Here is a 23,307-nt window from a genome sequence, read left to right on the forward strand (position 1 = left end):
AGGGCTGTGAGTACTGTCTCACTACCCTCCCTTCCTGCTAGGTCTCAGACCTCCACTAGACAGGGCTGTGAGTACTGTCTCACTACCCTCCCTTCCTGCTAAGTATCAGACCTCCACTGGACAGGGCTGTAGTACTCTCACTACCCTCCCCCTGCTAGTATCAGACCTCCACTAGACAGGGCTTGTGTCTCACTACCCTCCCTTCCTGCTAGGTATCAGACCTCCACTAGACAGGGCTGTGAGTACTGTCTCACTACCCTCCCTTCCTGCTAGGTATCAGACCTCCACTGGACAGGGCTGTGAGTACTGTCTCACTACCCTCCCTTCCTGCTAGGTATCAGACAGCCTTGTTCCTGTTCACGCACCATATCTCTGGGTCTTGGTGTGTCTCACCGTGCTACAAGTTAAACAAGGAGCATCCCTGCTGTTTAAAGGTCACCTAGCAGGTATAACCTGTATCTAATCCTCTGGCCACAGGGAGGGTAGGTATAAACCCGCAGAGTAACAGGGAGGGTAGGTATAAACCCGCAGAGTAACAGGGAGGGTAGGTATAAACCCACAGAGTAACAGGGAGGGTAGGTATAAACCCACAGAGTAACAGGGAGGGTAGGTATAAACCCACAGAGTAACAGGGAGGGTAGGTATAAACCCACAGAGTAACAGGGAGGGTAGGTATAAACCCGCAGAGTAACAGGGAGGGTAGGTATAAACCCACAGAGTAACAGGGAGGGTAGGTATAAACCCGCAGAGTAACAGGGAGGGTAGGTATAAACCCGCAGAGTAACAGGGAGGGTAGGTATAAACCCACAGAGTAACAGGGAGGGTAGTTATAAACCCGCAGAGTAACAGGGAGGGTAGGTATAAACCCACAGAGTAACAGGGAGGGTAGGTATAAACCCACAGAGTAACAGGGAGGGTAGGTATAAACCCACAGAGTAACAGGGAGGGTAGGTATAAACCCGCAGAGTAACAGGGAGGGTAGGTATAAACCCGCAGAGTAACAGGGAGGGTAGGTATAAACCCGCAGAGTAACAGGGAGGGTAGTTATAAACCCACAGAGTAACAGGGAGGGTAGGTATAAACCCGCAGAGTAACAGGGAGGGTAGGTATAAACCCGCAGAGTAACAGGGAGGGTAGGTATAAACCCACAGAGTAACAGGGAGGGTAGGTATAAACCCACAGAGTAACAGGGAGGGTAGGTATAAACCCACAGAGTAACAGGGAGGGTAGGTATAAACCCACAGAGTAACAGGGAGGGTAGGTATAAACCCACAGAGTAACAGGGAGGGTAGGTATAAACCCGCAGAGTAACAGGGAGGGTAGGTATAAACCCACAGAGTAACAGGGAGGGTAGGTATAAACCCGCAGAGTAACAGATAAAGACACTGAAGAGACAGGCAGCAGCAGATATAGATATATATGACTTGGTGTCTGTGTATGCACACAAGCACTCTCCGTCCTTCCCTGTTGTACTGGTGCAGAAGATAACCCACCAAGATGGCCCAGTATTTTATTTCCCAGTCCTTCCGTCTGTCTGTTTCTCTATATCTTAACCATACTAGGCCTACTTTCCGTTGATCACTAAACCCATTCCACTCCGACATCCACAGTGCCAAGAATCAGTTGTGGAGGGTTTTGGATTACCAATCCAATGATTCCTGATGGAAATGGATCCATGTTTAATGCACTACTTGGTGCTTGGCCAGTGTTCTATCCTGCTGGGGTGGTGGTGAGACCGTGCCCCAAATGGCACCCCATTCCCCAAATGGGCGCTGGGCAACAGTAGTGCACTTAAGAGGGAATAGGGTCCCTTTTGGGGACACAACCCGTGACTTTGGTTAAGCACTTTACACTCTGCTGAAGTTGAGATGCAATAAAACCAGAGAAACTTCTACAGTGTGTTTTTCCTCCCCACTGACAACTACACTACCGGTCAAAAGTTTTAGAACACCTACTCATTCAAGGGTTCTTCTTTATATTGTAGAATAATAGTGAAGACATCAAAACTATGAAATAACACATATGGAATCATGTAGTAACCCCCCAAAAAAGTGAAATAAATCAAAATATATTTTATATTTGAGATTCTTCAAAGTAGCCACCCTTTGCCTTCATGACAGCTTTGCACACTCTTGGCATTCTCTCAACCAGCTTAATGAGGTAGTCACCTGGAATGCATTTCAGTTAACAGGCGTGCCTTCATAAAAGTTCACTTGTGGAATTTCTTTCCTTCTTAATGCATTTGAGTCAATCAGTTGTGTTGTGACAAGGTAGGGGGGTATACAGTCCATCATTACTTTAAGACATGAAGGTCAGTCAATACAGAACATTTCAAGAACTTTTATTGTTTCTTCAAGTGCAGTCTCAAAATCCATCAAGCTCTATGATGAAACTGGCTCTCATGAGGACCGCCACAGGAATGAAAGACCCAGAGTTACCTCTGCTGCAGACGATAAGTTCATTAGAGTTGCCAGCCTCAGATTGCAGCCCAAATAAATGCTTCACAGAGTTCAAGTAACAGACATCAACTGTTCAGAGGAGGCTGCGTGAATTCAGGCCTTCATGGCCGAATTGCTGCAAAGAAACCACTACCAAAAGGACACCAATAAGAAGAAGAGACTTGCTTAGGCCAGGAAACGCAAGCAATGGACATTAGCGAACGGATGATCTCCACATGTGTATTTCCCACCGTGAAGCATGGAGGAGGTGGTGTGATGGTGCATTGCTGGTGACACTGTCTGATTTATTTAGAATTCGAGGCACACTTAACCAGCATGGCTACCACACTATTCTGCAGCGATACGCCATCCCATCTGGTTTGCGCTTAATGGGTCTATCGTTGGTTTTTCAACAGGACAATGACCCAACACACCTCCAGGCTGTGTAAGGGCTATTTGACAAAGATGGAGAGTGGTGGAGTGCTGGATCAGATGATCTGGCCTCCACAATCACCCGACCTCAACCCAATTGAGATAGTTTGGGACGAGTTGGACCGCAGAGTGAAGGAAAAGCAGCCAGCGCTCAGCATATGTGGGAACTGTCAAGACTGTTGGAAAAGCATTCCAGGTGAAGCTGGTTGAGAGAATGCCAAGAGTGTGCAAAGTCGTCAAGGTAAAGGGTGGCTACTTTGAATAATATCAAATATATTTTGATTTGTTCAACACCTTTTTGGTTACCACATGATTCCATATGTTAGTTCATAGTTTTAATGTCAACACTATTAATCTACAATGTAGAAAAGAGTAAAAAAATTAAGAAAAACCTTTGAATGAGTAGGTGTTCTAAACCTTTTGACTGGTACTGTATATATGGAAGATCTCCAGGGGAGAGGAAGGGGAGAGTGAAGTAGAGAGGTACAGAGAGAAGTAGAGGTGCAGAGAGAAGTAGAGGTACAGAGAGAGAGGTAGGAATTAGAAGGCGAGAGAGTTGGAGGTAGAGAGAGATGGATGAGTTGGAGGTAGAGAGTAGGAATTAGAAGGAGAGAGAGTTGGAGGTAGAGAGAGATGGATGAGTTGGAGGTAGAGAGTAGGAATTAGAAGGAGAGAGAGTTGGAGGGAGTTATAGGTAGAGAGTAGGAAGGTACAGTGAATAGAGTACACAGTTATCAGATCAGGCCTTGGTTCAAACACACACACATGCTGCTCGGGACACGCCCCATACCTGCCAGAAGTCCTGCAGAGAGGGAGGGGCGGATGGAGGAGGGGAGAGGAGGGAGGGAGGGAGGGGCGGGACAGGAAGGGACAGTTTATGAATAGGTAGGTAGGGGATAAGGGGGGAGGGATGGTTGATCAAATGGGGGATTCATCAGGTGGAGGAGGAGGAGGAGGAGATGGAAGGGTTATTGGTTATATGGAGAAGACTGCCAGAGCAGAAGTAGATTCCACAGCAGTTACATGAATAACAGCAATACATTACAATTACATGACATTATAACTGATGGTATGGTCACATGATATGAGGAGAGAGAAAGAGAGAGAGAGAGAGAGATACACTTGGACAGTGGAAGAATAAACTCAAGGGAACATTTGGTTTAGAAAACACAGGAGACCCAAGTAAAATGTGTTAAAGAGCAGTGAGTGAGCGCCCAAACATACTAAGAGCAGTGGGGAGCGCCCAAACATACTAAGAGCAGTGGGGGAGCGCCCAAACATACTAAGAGCAGTGGGGGCGCCCAAACATACTAAGAGCAGTGGGGGGGCGCCCCCAAACATACTAAGAGCAGTGGGGGGGCGCCCCCAAACATACTAAGAGCAGTGGGGGGGCGCCCAAACATACTAAGAGCAGTGGGGGAGCGCCCAAACATACTAAGAGCAGTGGGGGAGCGCCCAAACATACTAAGAGCAGTGGGGGAGCACCCAAACATACTAAGAGCAGTGGGGGAGCACCCAAACATACTAAGAGCAGTGGGGGAGCACCCAAACATACTAAGAGCAGTGGGGGAGCTACACTAAATATTAAAGAACAAACAATGGATAAATAAACAAATGTGAAAAAAATATGGTGAGGGATTTTAGCACGCACGAAAGAGACAGGAGAGGAGAACTGAACAACCATTTTCCAATGAATATTTTTTTAATAGATACTACTAGTACTCAAGCAGATTCCATTGTGATATTTTCCCCCTCAGACAAGGAGCCCCCACCACCCCCAACCATTCCCAATCTCCTCGTCTGAACCTTGGATTAGCATACTCTGACCATAAAACTGCCCTCGACTTAGGAGTTTCAGCTCGGGGAATTGTAGGTTACTGAAATTCTTACAATATTAATATTGCATCCCATTCCAGTGGAGTGGAGCGATTTCATAGGTTCTTGGCGAGGGAACGAGGGGAGGATGGAGGGAGGAAGGGGAAAGGAGGCTGGATAGAAAAGCAAGTGAAGTGTAATTCTGTTGCCAAGCCAGAGGACGCTATCAGGCGCGTTGGTGTGTGAGTGCTGTGTGTGCGCATCAAGGGACTATCATCCACAGCTAGCCATGCATCATGTGTAGACTACTGAATAGTACAGAGAGAGATATGCAAACAGAATGCCCAGAGATATAGGTGACATATCAGCTACATAGGGGTCATCCATCTAGAATGTTCCATTTAGAACATTCCATTTCCAGTTGAAAGAGGGGGTTAGCTTGGTTAAACCCATCTCAACTCACTCTCTTATATATATATATATATATATTTTTTTTTTTTTTTTTGATTGCTCATATACGCACACAAACTAAAGGAATAATGTGTTGTAGAGAGAGAGAGAGAATGAGGGTCTGTGGTGGCTAGGCAACCTAGTCTGAATGCTAAATTGCAATGGTGAGAGAAGAATTCAGACTGGTTAACTAGGACATTATAATGCCGTTTCATACCTCCAGCTGTTGGTATGGTCATTATAATGCCATTTCATACCTCCAGCTGTTGGTATGGTCATTATAATGCCGTTTCATACCTCCAGCTGTTGGTATGGTCATTATAATGCCGTTTCATACCTCCAGCTGTTGGTATGGTCATTATAATGCCGTTTCATACCTCCAGCTGTTGGTATGGTGATTATAATGCCGTTTCATATCTCCAGCTGTTGGTATGGTCATTATAATGCCGTTTCATACCTCCAGCTCTTTGTTGGGACACTATTCCATTCATATATTGGGGTGCGTGTATTAAACAAATGATGGACCTAGTTCTGGACCAAAGAGCATGAATGTGCAAACATATTGTTATCGTCCTTTGTTGACTATTCATATTCAAATAGTGGTTAAATAGTATAATCTCGGTTTTGTTTGCTTATCTAAAATCAGTGCGGGGTTAGTGTCCTTGTCTGTGTAAACGTAAAGATGTGTGTGTATGGGGGTGTGTGTGTGTGTTTATTGAGCTGCAACACTTTTCTTTTATGCTCCTGCTTTGTGTCGCTATGGTTACATAGAAAACACCAGGGCTGCGTCCAAAAATGGCATCCTACACCCTTTATAGTGCACTACTTGTGACCAGGGCCCATAGGGAATAGGCTACCGTTTGGGACTCCCCCAGGGCACCTTCCATTCACCTTTACCGCATGAACAGAGATAAACACACAGTAGATATTGATCAACGAGCTGGGACACTGGCTTGTGTTTCCAATATATTGGATATCTGTCAGAGTCTGAGGGTTATTCAAATGACCTACTGACATCTGAATAGCCGGGGAGGGGGAGGGAGACGGAGTGTAGGGAAGGGGGAGGAGAGAGGGAAGGAAAGGGTGCTCGTATAGAGAGGGGAGAGGGAAAGATGTAGGAGCGGGGAGGGAGGGAGGGAGGGAAAGATGTAGGGAGCGGGAGGGAGGGAGGGAGGGAGGGAGGGAGGGAGGGAGGGAGGGAGGGAGGGAGGGAGGGAGGGAGGGAGGAAATACTTTGCCGCCAACTCAACTCTTTAATCTGCGATTTGTGTCTTGACGGTTTACGAACACATTAGTGATAAAGAGAGTGAGGGAGGGAGAGAAAGTTTCATAGCACATGATTGATAGATAGCAGGGTGATTATTCATTGAGCCCCCTGGGGAACTGATGGGCCCCAATAACGAGGTTAAACGCATTATTACTATTCATGTACTAACAATCTGTTGATGAAAGAGAGGGAGGGATGGAGAGAGGGAGCAACAAGTGGGAGGGAGGGGAGGGAGGGGAGAGAGAAGGAGCAAGTTAGGGAGGGTCTGGGAATTGATTAATCCTCACTGGGACTGTATGATGTGTGGTGGGGATGGATGGTTACTCTGACAACTAATTAACCACTAATTACTGTGGCAGAAAAATTAACAGCTTCCGTTGTCTCCACATAGTAGATCAATGAAGACGTATTGTATGACTGGAAGAGATCTACCAACAGGCATTATATAAAGGGACCCAAACCAGAGCAAAACTAAAGGGAGGGCTTGGAATTCAACATGGGGTTCTCTCTGGATCAAAATGGGGCTTAGGTGGTAGGCGTGGCAAGGGCGTGGCAGTAGGCACGTTCGCCGGCCAAAATCTTTTAGATGCTGCAGACAAAATGTTGCTGTTTTAAAGCTAATTTCCTGCTATTCTACACATTTTGCCATGGCTTATGTGACTCAAAATGGGGGCCACGTGCCATGACAAAAATACTCCTGAAAAGCATCATTTTGGAGAACGAGACTCTCTCGGTCTAAAGTTTTATTTTGGTGATTGTTAGTTCGAATATCTTTTTTTAACGTTTTTTTTAATGTATAGGTCCATTATCTTGTCTACATACTTTATATCTGGTATTAGTCTTAAGTTTAATCTTCACTAAAATATATGGATTTAAAAAAAAAAATATATTGTTTGGACTTACAGTAGGCAGCCCGCCCCAAACCTTTTCTGTGCAGAAAAAACCCTGGAGAAAGAATAAGAAAGGTGACAAGGATGGGTGTAGGTAGCTTATCTAGGACCCTAACGTTGTTCTCTTATCTAGTCTAGGTCCATTACTCTGGTCCAAGGTCCACTTGTCAGCCTATAAAGTATCACTAAATAGACCATTATGGTCTGGTAGGCAGGTCCACTAGTTGAGTCTCTTAATGATTAAGTGTTACACAGTTAACTATGCGTGGAGCAATAGCTGTTCTTTCAGACACAGAGCAAGGCAAGGATGACATTGGAACTTGTTCAGAGCGCGAGTGAATCAGAGAATCAGAGCGCCGCGAGCGAATCAGAGCGCCGCGAGCGAATCAGAGTTATTAGTGAATCAGAGTTATTAGTGAATAGTGAATCAGAGTTATTAGTGAATAGTGAATCAGAGTTATTAGTGAATAGTGAATCAGAGTTATTAGTGAATCAGCGTTATTAGTGAATCAGCGTTATTAGTGAATCAGCGTTATTAGTGAATCAGAGTTATTAGTGAATCAGAGTTATTAGTGAATCAGAGTTATTAGTGAATCAGAGTTATTAGTGAATCAGAGTTAGTGAATCAGAGTTAGTGAATCAGAGTTAGTGAATCAGAGTTAGTGAATCAGAGTTGTGTACTCTGCCAGAGGAGAGAAGACCGGTGCTAGGGACTTGGTGATACCGGAACAGAGATGTGGTACTCTCTTCAAAGTGCTTATTAGTGATGGACGTCATGTCATGGGAGTAGTTGGTGGTTCTTTAACAGAGCCTTCAAATGGGAGGTTTTGGGCTTCGCTATTATCCCTTCTGTCTGTCTGAGGATAGGCGGGAGGTGCTGTAGTCAAGACAGGAACAGGGTTTGGTACAGCCTGCTCTCCACATCTCCCTCGTCCCTTCCTCCTCAAAGCCTGCTCCCCACATCTCCCTCGTCCCTTCCTCCTCAAAGCCTGCTCCCCCTCTAATCTCCTCTCTTAGCCTCATCTGTCCCTTCCTCCTCAAAGCCTGCTCCCCACATCTCCCTCGTCCCTTCCTCCTCAAAGCCTGCTCCCCACATCTCCCTCGTCCCTTCCTCCTCAAAGCCTGCTCCCCACATCTCCCTCGTCCCTTCCTCCTCAAAGCCTGCTCCCCACATTAGGTTAGTAGTGGATGGGCCTGGAGCTGAGATTGTGGATATTGGCTGTAACAGCGTTTATCTGCCAATTCTGGCTTCTCTTCATCATATTAGTTCAGGATCTGGAGTGTCTAACTCACAAGCAGCAGCATCTTCGCAATTAGACCACATTTGATGCTGCCGTTTATACACCCTTATAACCTTAACCTGCTTATTAACCTTCTTGTAGACCTGATAAGACTGTGGTATTTAAGAAAAATAAAGTAGTCCTGCACTTAAAAAGTAGCTTCAAAGAGCTTTTATTTTGCAAATGTTATCTGAGCTGTGATCTTTTCGTCCTTCTCGTCCTGTACTCCAGTGTTCCCTAATCATGGTCCTGGGGACCCAAAACACCACACACACCTTATAACACCAATCAACTCAAAGCTTTTGATTTGAATCAGGTGTATGAGGCCAAACCAAAATGTGCATCCTTTAGGTGCCCGGGACCAGGATTAAGAAACACCGCTCTAGAGAGTGATAGGTTATAAAAACAACTGTTGAATCTCATGATGAAATATATTCCACCTCGATAAACCCCCCCCTCTTCCCCGTTGCAATTAAGACTAACGCAGTTCCATGGTTATCCACTTAGGATTACTCTCTCACACTTCACTCTCACAGTCTGAAAAGAGAGGTGGAATGAGGGTTTTATGAAACCAGGCGGTGCATCCCAAATGGAAACCTGTTCCCTTATAGATCACACTAGTTTTGTCAAGAGCCCTATGGGTCATTTGGGACACACCCCCAGGTAATGAAAGATATGTAAGAGCTGGTACTTCAACAAGAGAGATGGGTAGGTACCCTTTCTCATCGCCCACCCGGGCTGCCATCCTTCCCTTTGGCCATGGCCTGCTGCCCGCCCGCCCACACACCCACCCACGCTCTCATCACTGCTTACCTTTCCATCATATCGCTTCACCTGGAACTGATCCAGCCCCAGGTCTGTGTGAGAGAGAGAGGTATGGAGACAGAGACAAAGATTGAGAGAGTTATGGAGAAAGAGGGGAGAGAGAGAGACAGAGACAGAGAAAAGGAGAAAAAAAATGCACTGTTAATGTTTATAAAATTACAAATACATCAAGAGACAGATCGAGTTACGACTACATTACATAAGCATTTACAAACGAGTCCGTCTGCCAAGCAGAGCATAGTGTATACATACAGTAGGACCTAGGTCCCAAATGGCACCCTATTCCCTAAAATAGCCCAAAGGTTTCTGGTCAAAAGCACTATGTAGGGAATAGGCTGTCATTTGGGATACATAAGACTTCAGCGGCCATTTAAATGTATTTCTAGAGTGACGTGACACAGATTAATAATCACCAATAACAACCCAGTTTCCAGAAAGCTCTCATATACACTCAGACAGCAATCAGCATTGATTCATCTGTTCATTAATCATCAACGAGAGTTGACTTGGAAAAATAACACGTAAAATGTTACTGGATGCAGATTCTGCTGGGTATTTTTATTTATTGATTTTTGGCCAAAATTTGGAAACAAGTGTTTTAATTAATAGTTATAAATCCTCTGGGAATACAATGTTAATCTTGATGTAATGATTTTACACAAATAAATTATATTCTATTTAACTCATGACGCTGTCATGCAATGCTAGAAGAAATGGCTATTAACACATTCAGTAGGAGACCCCAAGGCCACCCTGGGTTTAAACCGCCCGCACCACCCTGGGTTTAAACCGCCCGCACCACCCTGGGTTTAAACCGCCCGCACCACCCTGGGTTTAAACCACATCCTTGAGGACTCTGGGAGTATGGGTTAAACCGCCTGCACCATCCTGGGTTAAAACCGCCCGCACCACCCTGGGTTTAAACCACATCCTTGAGGACTCTGGGAGTATGGGTTAAACCGCCTGCACCATCCTGGGTTAAAACCGCCCGCACCATCCTGGGTTTAAACCAGACTTTAAGCACATCCTTAAAGACAGAACTCTGGGAGTATGCAATTGAGATTCTCCCTAGATTGATGAATTAGTGAGGTGTGGTCTGTCGCACGAAATCAATGTCATTATGCTACAACAGTACTATACTGGAACACAATGAATAATGGAACGGACAGAATGACTGACTGTCAGCTGGATCAATGAATAATGGAACGGACAGAATGACTGACTGTCAGCTGGATCAATGAATAATGGAACGGACAGAATGACTGACTGTCAGCTGGATCAATGAATAATGGAACGGACAGAATGACTGACTGTCAGCTGGATCATCTTTTTCCTGGATGTAGATAACTAGTGGGTATGAGTCCTCACTCCTACCCCTGTCCCTCTTTTTCCTGGATGTAGATAACTAGTGGGTATGAGTCCTAATTCTGCCCTGCATTGTTTGGAGTTTTGCATTGTACACAAAGTATATTTTAGGGTGTTTGTCCCGTTTTGTGAGTTCTGTTGGTGAGCGTTGGCGGTATTTATTAGAGAGGGGTAAAGATAAAGATTTTGTTTGGGCATCAGGCAGGTAGTAACCATGACGAAAGGAAAAATAAAAATAAATAAAATAAAGAGTAGAATAGAGAGTGTACCACTACCAGACCCACACACATCAGCAGAAGAGACTGCCTAGAGTGTAACCTGTTTACCAGAAAGCCAGTGGCGAGAAAAGAGAAGACACCATATAAACCCACGTCACAGCACAGGGGTAACCCCACCAATAATACCTCATACAATAATAAAGGCAGAGCAATTGAACGGCAACTTCATAGAAACAATTTACAAGAAAGAACCCAGTCAGAGGATTTGCAATAATCTGTATTATCTTCCAGTGGAGGAGTGTAGAGGGTATGAAGGTGGGGGGTGTTTATAAATAAAACAAAGGCCTTAAAAAAGTCCACAATCTTCTGGGCCACATGTCATTATTACACCCCACCTCAATTACAGTTCAACTAACAATACACAGCAAGCAACCTCCCTTTTAACTAAAATGTCCACCCAAATACTTCTGGCAGGGCAATAATAGTCCAGCTCTAATGAACATCAACAGGAAGTGCATTTGCAAAATAGAAAGTCTGCTGCAGCGTAAAGCACTGGAATGACAGAGGAAAGAGAAAGAGATTTCGCCACAAGCGGACCCCAGACCTTTTTTTGGAACACCAATATTTTTGTCTTACTGAGTCTCCCCCTCCCACTGCACCCCCCTCCCACTCTCGCTGCGCCCCTCTGCCCCTAAACTAAACGCATTCGGCATGTCGAATTGTATGTTCCTTTTGATGGCATAGAATGCCCTTCTTGCCTCGTTTCTCAGCTCGTTCACAGCTTTGTGGAAGTTTCCTGTAGCGCTGATGTATAGTTTGTGTGCTCTAGATCAACGGTGTCTAGACAGAATATGTATTTGTTGTCTTGGCTACTGGACCTTTTTTTGGAACACCATTATTTTTGTCTTACTGCGATTCACTGTCACGTGCCCCCTCTCTCACCACGCGCCCCCCTCCCTCCCTCCGCGTCCCCCTCCCTCCTCGCCGCGTGCCCCCTCGCTGATTAAATTACTTTAAGGGGTGTAATTTTAACAAAAATATGTTTTTAGAGCTCAGTGCTAATATTAATCTTAACCTAGGACATTACGTATCACATCATTTGTGTGCTCTTGTTATTTTTCTGTGGGATCATTTATAAGTAAACAAATTAAAAAACGGTAGAAAACTGAAGCAGAACTCCACTGACCCACCTTCTCTTCTGAAATCTAATTTAAAACCTTTCAAAAAAAGGAAACTAGTTATTGGTTAAGATCCAGTCTCAGTCCAGTGGATCTATTTCAACCAGATTACATAATTACCAGAGGAGGCTGATGGGAGGAGCTATAAGAGGACGGGCTCAGCTTACTGGCTGGAATGGAATTAATAGAATGGAGTCCAGTGGTTTCCATTGGTTGGATACTGTTCCATTGATTCCATTCCAATCCAAAGTGTAATAAATAGAGCGTTTAAGGAAGCATTTATCCAGGGGCTAGAGAAACCAGTCAGCCAGAACACAACAAAGGACAGTCTATTTACCAGGGGGCAGTCAGTCAGTGAACATTGAATAAAATACAGTCAGTCAGCCAGCCAGAGTGGTATTATTAGGCTATATACACCAACAGTATATGCACTGTAATCTCCCCTCCTCCTCTCTCCTGTACTGCACTGTACTCTCCCCTCCTCCTCTACTGCACTGTAGTGACATTAGGTCTGACTGAGAGCCGGCTAGGTGCCGAGAGAGATGAGAGGTGTGAGGTAAATGTGCTGCAATCTCTCCCCTTCTCTGCAATCTCTCCCCTTCACTGCAATCTCTCCCCTTCACTGCAATCTCTCCCCTTCACTGCAATCTCTCCCTCTCCCCTCTCTGCAATCTCTCTCTCGTAGAATCTGACTGTGGGTGGTGGCGAGAGCGAGAGATGAGTGGCCTGGCTGTGGGTCAAATGCACTACAAATCACTCCCTCCCTCTCCACTTCTCTCCCTCCCTCTCCCCCTCTAATACAGTGAAGCTCAGGTCAGCATTATTACTGTAATAACAGAATCAGAAAGAGGGGGAAGAACAGAAGTGAGAGGGAGGCAATGGAAGGACCCTCCTAACCAGGCCCAGGCCAGTCTTCAAGAAAGCTAGTAAATACTACCAGGTTACTTTTCATGCTTCCGAGCAAACTAAGTGGCAGGGCTGGATTAAGGACTGGGAAGCAGCTAGCAGGCTAAAACTATCCAACACTGGAACTCTTCCAAGTCAAGGTAAGCTTTCGCTTGTATTAATTTATTGCCACCGGGACCCACCGAAGTAACTGCTAAACTGCTTGCTGTACACTGTACTGCGTGATTGTAGTGGGTTTACTAACGCATTAATTCTAGTAGATTCCCCAGCAAGAAAATGGAACAAGAGGTAATATATTTATATTTCTCCTTTATTTAACCAGGTAGGCCAGTTGAGAACAAGTTCTCATTTACAACTGCGACCTGGCCAAGATAAAGCAATGCAGTGTGACAAGAACAACACAGATGAGTGCTAAGGTGTGACAAACCTAACTAAGACCACATTAGCCCTCACACACAACTGGGGCTAGCCTGAGGTAACCTATAGAAGAAGTAAAAAGACACCTGACTGGAGTCCCCACATCAGTTTCAGGGGAAACAATAGTTAGGTTTCTAAATACTGAGTCCCTAAAAAGAACGGAAACATCCGCTTTCTGCCGACCCTGCCTGAGAGTAGCCTGTAGGTTAAACACAGCTATGATTTCAACCACACAGCAGCTCTCTGCTCACTCAACAACATATCTGCTCTGTGGCAACACTAGACAAGGCATTCTGCAGCACTACAACAATGTGTCATGATTCATTCTCTAGTTCCATGAGATGGAGATCAATAAAACAGATAAACAAGTATGGTGCAGATGGCTGAGACACACACACACACACACACAGTATACCAAAACATATGTACTTTTTCAATACGAGAACATATTTTTTTAAAACGGTTCAGAACTCGAATTGTTACTTTCGGTACTTCTGTCAAACGCGCCTCACGTCACAGACTTGATCTTCTGTCAATCAGTAGATCTATCAACACAGCCAATGAATCCTCGTGTAGCCTGAGAGGGCCGAGCCTGTTCCGCCCCGGGTTTACTTACTCATCGCTAGCTCTACCCTGTCCGGAGTCACCATTTATGCTGCACAGAAGTTAAACACACTTGAATAATGAAATACAGCATGTAAAAATGTTGAAACTGTTAATTACTGTTCGCAAAACAATGTCCATTACAGGCTACAACACTTTACAATGCAAGAAGATACAGCTTTGTAGACCAAGTTACTACAACTGAAGCTAACATCAACTCACTACCATAGGACATTTTTTGTGATACTTATTTTAACATAAGCATAAAAAACCATAATGCTAAATATTGCGGTCACCAAAAACTTTATCATTTAATTTAGTTGCCAGCCTCACGTCTGTCCCAGTCAAGAGCAAAAGTCTCAAACTGACTGTGTTCCCACATATGCTGAGCACTTGTTGGCTGCTTCTCCTTCTCTCTGCCGTCCAACTCATCCCAAACCATCTCAATTGGGTTGAGGTCGGGTGATTGTGGAGGCCAGGTTATCTGATGCAGCACTCCATCACTCTCCTTCTTGGTCAAATAGCCCTTACACAGCCTGGAGGTGTGTTGGGTCATTGTCCTGTTGAAAAACAAATGGATAGTCCCACTAAGCCCAAGGCAGATGGGATGGCGTATCGCTGCAGAATGCTGTGGTAGCCATGCTGGGTAAGTGTGCCTTGAATTCTAAATAAAATCACTGACAGTGTCACCAGCAAAGCACCCCCACACCATAACACCTCCCCCCTCCATGCTTCACGGTGGGAACCACATGCAGAGATCATCCGTTCACAGTTGAAGTGAGAAGATCACATACACCTTAGCCAAATGCATTTCAACTCAGTTTCACAATTCCTGACATTCAATCCTCGTGAAAATTCCCTGTCTTAGGTCAGTTAGGATCACCACTTCATTTTAAGAAGGTGAAATGTCAGAATAATAGTAGAGAGAAGGATTTATTTCAGCTTTTATTTATTTCATCACATTCCAAATGGGTCAGAAATTGCTTAACTTGGGTCAAATGTTTCGGGTAGCCTTCCACAAGCTTCCCACAATAAGTTGGGTGAATTTTGGCCCATTCCTCCTGACAGAGCTGGTGTAACTGGGTCAGGTTTGTAGGCCTCCTTGCTCGCACACGATTTTTCAGTTCTAGCCACAAATGTTCTATTGGATTGAGGTCAGGACTTTGTGATGGTCACTCCTGCAGCAAAAGCACCCCCACAACATGATGCTGCCACCCCCGTGCTTCACGGTTGGGATGGTGTTCTTCGGCTTGCAAGCCTCCCCCTTTTTCCTCCAAACGAGGTCAGAGGACATTTCTCCAAAATGTACAATCTTTGTCCCCATGTGCAGTTGCAAACCGTAGTCTGGCTTTTTTATGGCGGTTTTGGAGCAGTGGCTTCTTCCTTGCTGAGCGGCCTGTCAGGTTATGTCGATATAGGACTTGTTTTACTGTGGATATAGATACTTTTGTACCCATTTCCTCCGTCATCTTCACAAGGTCCTTTGCTGTTGTTCTGGGATTGATTTGCACTTTTCGCACCAAAGTACGTTCATCTCTAGGAGACAGAATGAGTCTCCTTCCTGAGCGGTATGATGGTGTTTATACTTGCATAATATTGCTGTACAGATGAACATGGTACCTACAGGCATTTGAAAATTGCTCCCAAGGATGAACCAGACTTGTGGAGGTCTACAATTTGTTCTCAGGTCTTGGCTGATTTCTTTTGATTTTCCCAAATCACCTTATACCACCCACCACTGCGACCTGTATGCTCTAGTCGGCTGGCACTCGCTACATATTCGTCGCCCGACCCACTGGCTCCAGGTCATCTATAAGTCTACGCTAGATAAAGCTCCGCCTTAGTTCACTGGTCACGATAACAACACCCACCCGTAGCACACGTTCCAGCAGGTATATCTCAATTTTCCAAGCTGTTTAAAGGCAGTCAACTTAGTGTATGTAAACTTCTGACTTCAACTGTACCTACTCTGCATCTCAAAGACAGCGGTTGGAATCCAAAATATTAAAATTTGGACAAATTTCCACCGGTCTAATGTCCATTCCTCGTATTTCTTGGCCCAAGCAAGTCTCTTCTTATTGGTGTCCTTTAGTAGTGGTTTCTTTGCAGCAATTCGAACACGAAGGCCCGATTGACGCAGTCTTCTCTGAACAGTTGATGTTGAGATGTGTCTGTTACTTGAACTCTGTGAAGCATTTATTTGGGCTGCAATTTCTGAGGCAGAGATAACTCTGGGTCCTCCTTTCCTGTGTCGGTCCTCATGAGAGCCAGTTTCATCATACCGCTTCAGGGTTTTTGAGACTGCACTTGAAGAAACTTTTAAGTTCATGACATTTTCCGGATTGACTGACTTTCATGTCTTAAAGTAATGATGGACTGTCGTTTCTCTTTGCTTATTTGAGCTGTTCTTGACAGAATATTTTACCAAATAGGGCTATCTTCTGTACACCACCCCTACCTTGTCACAACACAACTGATTGGCGCAAACGCAATAAGGAAAAAAATTCCACAAATAAATTTAACAAGGCACACCTGTTAATTGAAATGCATTCCAGGTGACTACCTCATGAAGCTGGTTGAGAGAAAGCCAAGAGTGTGCAAAGCTGTCATCAAGGCAAAGGGTGGCTACTTTGAAGAACCTCAAATTTAAACCATATTTTGATTTGTTTAACACTTTTTTTGGGGTTACTACATGATTCCATATGTGTTTTTTTCATCGGTTTGATGTCTTCACTATTATTCTACAATGTAGAAAATATTAAAAATTAAGAAAAAGCCTTGAATGAGTAGGTGTGTCCAACCTTTTGACTGGTACTGTATGTATTATACACACACACACACACATTTTACTTCCTTTTGCTCCCCAATTTCATGATACCCAAATGGGAGTTAAGATCTTGTCTCAACTTTAGACTTACTCTCTGGCTGTTTCTCGTTGGGGGTGATGGAGCGGACAAAGTCCTGTGGAGTCATGTAGACCTCTGCATCTCCCTGCTCACTGATGATCTTCAGCGTGGCGAAGTAACGGAAGATCTTGTCTGGAGTGGAGTAGGCTCTTATCCTATTCTCATACTCCATCACCTGGTGAGGGGGAGAGAGAGAAGAGAGGGAGAGGGGCACTGTCAGTAGGGCTGGGCGCTATATCAAATTAATTTGAAGACATCACGCTGAAGCGCATATATATATATATATATATATATTTATTTTGGAGTCGTTTATGTCTCCTTCGCTCCTTCTGCTGTGACTGTGCATACCCTTTATAGAAATGTTTGTGGTCATACACACATCCTTAAAAACCATAGGTGCTGGGCTAATTAAGAATACTAGTATATGTAACTGATGTGAAATGGCTAGTTAGTTAGCAGTGGTGTGCGCTAATAGCATTTCAAATCGGTGACGTGTCACTTGCTCTGAGACTTGAAGTAGGGTTTCCCCTTGCGTTGCAAGGGCCGCGGCTTTTGTGGCGCGATGGGTAACGATGCTTCGTGGGGTGTCAGTTGTTGATGTGTGCAAGGGTCCCTGGTTCGAGCCCAGGTTGGGGCGAAGAGAGGGACGGAACCTACACTGTTACATATAGAACAACAACAACATTTCCATCTGGATCAGTGGGCCTTGTTCTATACTGTTCCCATTTACACTCACACCAAGCACCTCACAACAAACTACTTCCTCTGACAAGCGGCTTACACTCGCCATTTTCATTTGAGGTTTGGGCCAACGGAATCAAGCATATGGACAAACACATTGAGACATTATTTTACTGTAACGAAGGAGAAGTTAACCTTTTTATTTCCCAACTGCGAGCAGAGCAGACACAACTAAAACAGGAGTATGATTCTGGAGGAAAACATTTTTTTTTTAAATTGCTCAGCTTGTCACACGCTACATTACCACAAACCACTATCAGCATTTTAGCCAAAGACTGTTATATTAGATGTCTAGTCTGTTTTATAAATGTGCAATGAGCATAAAACAACCCGTTCTCATTGTGAGAAATATGGTAAGCTACTTGATTTCAACAAGTGAAAAAGTGGACACGCTGTTCAAACAGTTGGAGACAGACAGAAGGTTGTGTTCATAACAGTTCAATTTATGTAGTTCTGTCTTTGTTCTTGTCTATTGAAGTTCTGTACAGTGTTTCATGTGGACCCCAGGAAGAGTAGCTGCTGCTTTTGCAACAGCTAATGGGGATCCTAATAAAATACCAAAACTGTTCTACTTTGTAAGCTAGCAAATAGATCCAAGTTGGCTAAAGTTGAAATATAAAACATCAGCAGGCTACTCTAGCACTTGGGCTTGAGATATTGTTGATGAGACCTGTGTTAATGTTCTATAATGGCTGCTACCAGAAGTTGGTCATTATTCATGAAATGTGCATTATACTTTGTTCTGGTTACATTTGAAATAAAAAGGGCTTTTATAAAAACAGACTTGAAAGCCAGATCAGTGATTACTGCAACAAACAAAAAAATAGCAGGTTAAACTATTTTGATAAAAATAATACAATTATTAGTGAGTCTTACATTTAGCCTAATTATATATTATAATTATACACTGCTCAAAAAAATTAAGGGAACACTTAAACAACACATCCTAGATCTGAATGAAAGAAATAATCTTTTTAAATACTTTTTTCTTTACATAGTTGAATGTGCTGACAACAAAATCACACAAAAATAATCAATGGAAATCCAATTTATCAACCCATGGAGGTCTGGATTTGGAGTCACACTCAAAATTAAAGTGGAAAACCACACTACAGGCTGATCCAACTTTGATGTCATGTCCTTAATACAAGTCACAATGAGGCTCAGTAGTGTGTGTGGCCTCCACGTGCCTGTATGACCTCCCTACAACGCCTGGGCATGCTCCTGATGAGGTGGCGGATGGTCTCCTGAGGGATCTCCTCCCAGACCTGGACTAAAGCATCTGCGAACTCCTGGACAGTCTGTGGTGCAACGTGGCGTTGGTGGATGGAGCGAGACATGATGTCCCAGATGTGCTCAATTGGATTCAGGTCTGGGGAACGGGCGGGCCAGTCCATAGCATCAATGCCTTCCTCTTGCAGGAACTGCTGACACACTCCAGCCACATGAGGTCTAGCATTGTCTTGCATTAGGAGGAACCCAGGGCCAACGGCACCAGCATATGGTCTCACAAGGGGTCTGAGGATCTCATCTCGGTACCTAATGGCAGTCAGGCTACCTCTGGCGAGCACATGGAGGGCTGTGCGGCCCCCCCAAAGAAATGCCACCCCACACCATGACTGACCCACCGCCAAACCGGTCATGCTGGAGGATGTTGCAGGCAGCAGAACGTTCTCCACGGCGTCTCCAGACTCTGTCACGTCTGTCACGTGTTCAGTGTGAACCTGCTTTCATCTGTGAAGAGCACAGGGCGCCAGTGGCGAATTTGCCAATCTTGGTGTTCTCTGGCAAATGCCAAACGTCCTGCACGGTGTTGGGCTGTAAGCACAACCCCCACCTGTGGATGTCGGGCCCTCATACCACCCTCATGGAGTCTGTTTCTGACCGTTTGACCGTTTGTGGCCTGCTGGAGGTCATTTTGCAGGGCTCTGGCAGTGCTTCTCCTGCTCCTCCTTGCACAAAGGCGGAGGTAGCGGTCCTGCTGCTGGGTTGTTGCCCTCCTACGGCCTCCTCCACGTCTCCTGATGTACTGGCCTGTCTCCTGGTAGCGCCTCCATGCTCTGGACACTACGCTGACAGACACAGCAAACCTTCTTGCCACAGCTCGCATTGATGTGTCATCCTGGATGAGCTGCACTACCTGAGCCACTTGTGTGGGTTGTAGACTCCGTCTCATGCTACCACTAGAGTGAAAGCACCGCCAGCATTCAAAAGTGACCAAAACATCAGCCAGGAAGCATAGGAACTGAGAAGTGGTCTGTGGTCCCCACCTGCAGAACCACTCCTTTATTGGGGGTGTCTTCCTAATTGCCTATAATTTCCACCTGTTGTCTATTCCATTTGCACAACAGCATGTGAAATGTATTGTCAATCAGTGTTGCTTCCTAAGTGGACAGTTTGATTTCACAGAAGTGTGATTGACTTGGAGTTACATTGTGTTGTTTAAGTGTTCCCTTTATTTTTTTGAGCAGTGTATATTGTGAATTGCACAAGAGCAAGAGAGATAGAGGAAATAAACAGAATGCTTTTCCACAACAACACATCTACCCCATCGAACATCTTATCTCCTCATCAGCCATTATCAAACCCGCACTCATGTTAGCAGCCTTTAAATGTGTCATTTCAGGGTGTCCAATCAGAAAATGCATCTTATGACCAATGGGTAAACCAGTCTTATTGGAATGTTTATCCTTGCAGGATGGCCAAAATTAGGGTGACTAAAATCAATGGAGGCCAGAGGGAATAAATAAATAAATAAATAAATTAAGGTCAGAATCAGGAAAATAGTATCGAGTCAAATAAAATGTTATTAGTCATACACACCGAATACAACAGGTGTAGACCTTACAGTGAAATGCTTAATACAACAGGTGTAGGTAGACCTTACAGTGAAATGCTTACTTACAAGCCCTTAACCAACAATGCAGTTTAAAGGCTATATACACAGGGTGTTATGGTACAGAGTCAATGTGTGGGTGATTCTGTGTAAGATGTAAGGTAACTGGCCACCTGACAGGCTCACTTTCCCATTGAACTGGTCATCTTTCTTCGCCAATCGACATGACATAAAACAATAGAGGTAAGCTATATATCCATTTTGAGACATGACGTGGTATTTTCATATATGGTTTTCATATTAATTAGAAATTCTTAGTTTTCGAAGACGTCTCAAAAAAACATCCACATCACTGTGCAATGTGAAAGGAGCACTGAGTGTATAGCAAGCTTTTAATTGAATTTACCTAATGTATCATTATTACCTTATCAGTTCTCATTACTGAACGTCTCAAACCCTTGGATATCTACACGAACCAGCAATATACAAAATTGGTTTCATTTATTTACTAACTAAATAAATCACAGAAATACATGAAAACACACACACACAATTAGTTCATACGTGGGATATTACATGATAGAAAAGGAAAAGTCCCCAGCGGACGAAACCGATATGACGGCTTGGTAGACAAAGGAAAGGGGGGTAGTGGCCCGCTCCAGAGCCAGAAACTCATAGCTGATAACTACACTCATAGAAACTGCTAATACTTCACATGAACGACCGCTCATTTGAAAATAAATTGCAATTTACATATTTACAAGAGCACGTCTTGTTGTCCCGCTCTGTGGTCGTCAGTCCGTCTGCTGAAAAGAGTCGACAGAAAAGTTGCGTTCCTAGTGGATACGTCAGGCGTACTCACGGTTGTCGCATAAAATAGATGTTTCGGTGGTTGTCGGTATTCTTGTACTAGACTAACGTCATTTCCAGCTGCAGACTAGTAATTTGGGTTTGCTCTTATTCTGTAGTGATCGATAGTCTCAGAGTTTAACCATTTCCAGCCGTGTAGCCAATGCTACGCGCTCTATGGTCTAATGGCCTATAGAGTTGTAGTTCTTAACCATTTCACATGTAGCGTCAGCTGCATGTTTTCTAGCCTTAGAAACTCAACCATTTGCAACCTTAGCTTACGCCGTGGTTTATGTGGTCTTGAATTGTGGCCATTCCAATGTGGGGACTGCGTCCTGGCGTTCTCTGACTTAATGTTCATTTTGTAGGAAGTGGGTTTTACACTCTATGGGAAAATGGCAATGATGTGATGTCTGGCCTCACAGAGGTGTGGCCACTGACTAGTTAAACTTTATGAAAATCCATACTCTCATTTAGAAGGCTAACATCACATTACATTTTTTCACAAATAGTTTCATATTTACTCATTCATTTTATCCAACATCTAGATGTAAATCTGATCATTGGAAAGTGTACACAAACAGAGATGCAGTAATGTGGGTTTCCTGTCTTTCATGAGGTCACTAAATGAAACAACTTTGACAGGATTGTTCTTTAAAAACACCTACGGACAATTCCCACATTCTCAAAGATGTGTAATTATTCAAACGTTTGATTGTCCAAGTGCGTCTGTGTTCCACAGTCTACATTCCAGTCTGGAACACTACAGAGAACAGAGGCAGCGCATTTTATGACTGCCATAAAACAGCCGACTTCCCGCTCTCCCCTCTACGAGAGAGAGAGAGCATGCTGTAGAGAGGACCCACTGTAACCTGATCCTTCAGATCACAGGAGAGTTATGACAGAAGACAGCCCTATTTGGTAAAAGACCAAGTCCATATTATGGCAAGAACAGCACAAATAAGCAAAGAGAAATGACAGTCCATCATTACTTTAACACATGAAGGTCAGCCAATCCGGAAAATTTCAAGAACTTTTAAAGTATCTTAAAGTGCAGACGCAAAAACCATCAATCTCTATGATGAATCTGGCTCTCATGAGGACCGCCACAGGAATGGAAGACCGAGTTTCCTCTGCCGTCGAGGATATGTTCATTAGAGTTACATACACCTCAGATTGCAGCCCAAATAAAACACTTAACCAGCATGGCTACCACAGCATTCTGCAGCGATACGCCATACCATCTGGTTTGGGCTTACTGGGACTATCATTTGTTTTGCAACAAGACAATGACCCAACACACCTCCAGGCTGTAGAAGGGCTATTTGACCAAGAAGGAGAGTGGTGGAGTGCTGCATCAGATGACCTCCACAATGACCCAACCTCAACCCAATTGAGATTGTTTGGGGATGAGTCGGACCGCAGAGTGAAGGAAAAGCAGCCAGCAAGTGCTCAGCATGTGTGGGAACTCCTTCAAGACTGTAGGAAAAGCATTCCAGGTGAATCTGGTTGAGAGAATGCCAAGAGTGTGCTAAGCTGTCATCAAGGCAAAGGGTGGCTACTTTGAAGAATCTCAAATATATATTTTAATCAGTTTAAACACGTGTTTTTTCATAGCTTTGATGTCTTCACTATTATTCTACAATGTAGAAAAAAGTAGAAAATAAAGAAAAACGCTTGAACAAGTAGTTGTGTCCAAACTTGACTGGTACTGTAGAGCTGTAATTTATTAGACACGCACACTAAGACACAGGTGCTTCCGGATGGAAATCTGCAGATTTCCAGATGCTAAAAATACCATAAGTTCATTAAAACGAGAGTTCAGTTCATGTAACAGGGTTGACTAAAATGAGGGACCGGTGTTTATTTTAGAAATAAAATGAAACATTAA

At 44.2% G+C, this 23,307-nt stretch overlaps 1 protein-coding gene across 4 annotated transcripts in view; it reads right to left on the reverse strand.

The window, feature by feature from the left end:
* The window catches only part of micu1 (mitochondrial calcium uptake 1), a 101,618-nt gene that overhangs the window by 51,570 nt on the left and 26,741 nt on the right, over nt 1–23,307 (reverse strand). For 2 of the 4 annotated variants that reach the window (XM_014157973.2, XM_014157975.2), the window contains exons 4-6: nt 17,003–17,165; nt 9,386–9,429; nt 3,661–3,672 (exon numbers count right to left, since the gene is read on the reverse strand). In XM_014157973.2, coding sequence (XP_014013448.1) covers nt 3,661–3,672; nt 9,386–9,429; nt 17,003–17,165 — 219 coding nt within the window. The remainder of the gene's footprint in view (nt 1–3,660; nt 3,673–9,385; nt 9,430–17,002; nt 17,166–23,307) is intronic. The other 2 variants (XM_014157976.2, XM_014157977.2) reach the window with 1 other exon arrangement.

This window comes from Salmo salar, chromosome ssa19 (genome assembly GCF_905237065.1).
Source record: "Salmo salar chromosome ssa19, Ssal_v3.1, whole genome shotgun sequence".
NCBI classification, from domain to species: domain Eukaryota; kingdom Metazoa; phylum Chordata; class Actinopteri; order Salmoniformes; family Salmonidae; genus Salmo; species Salmo salar.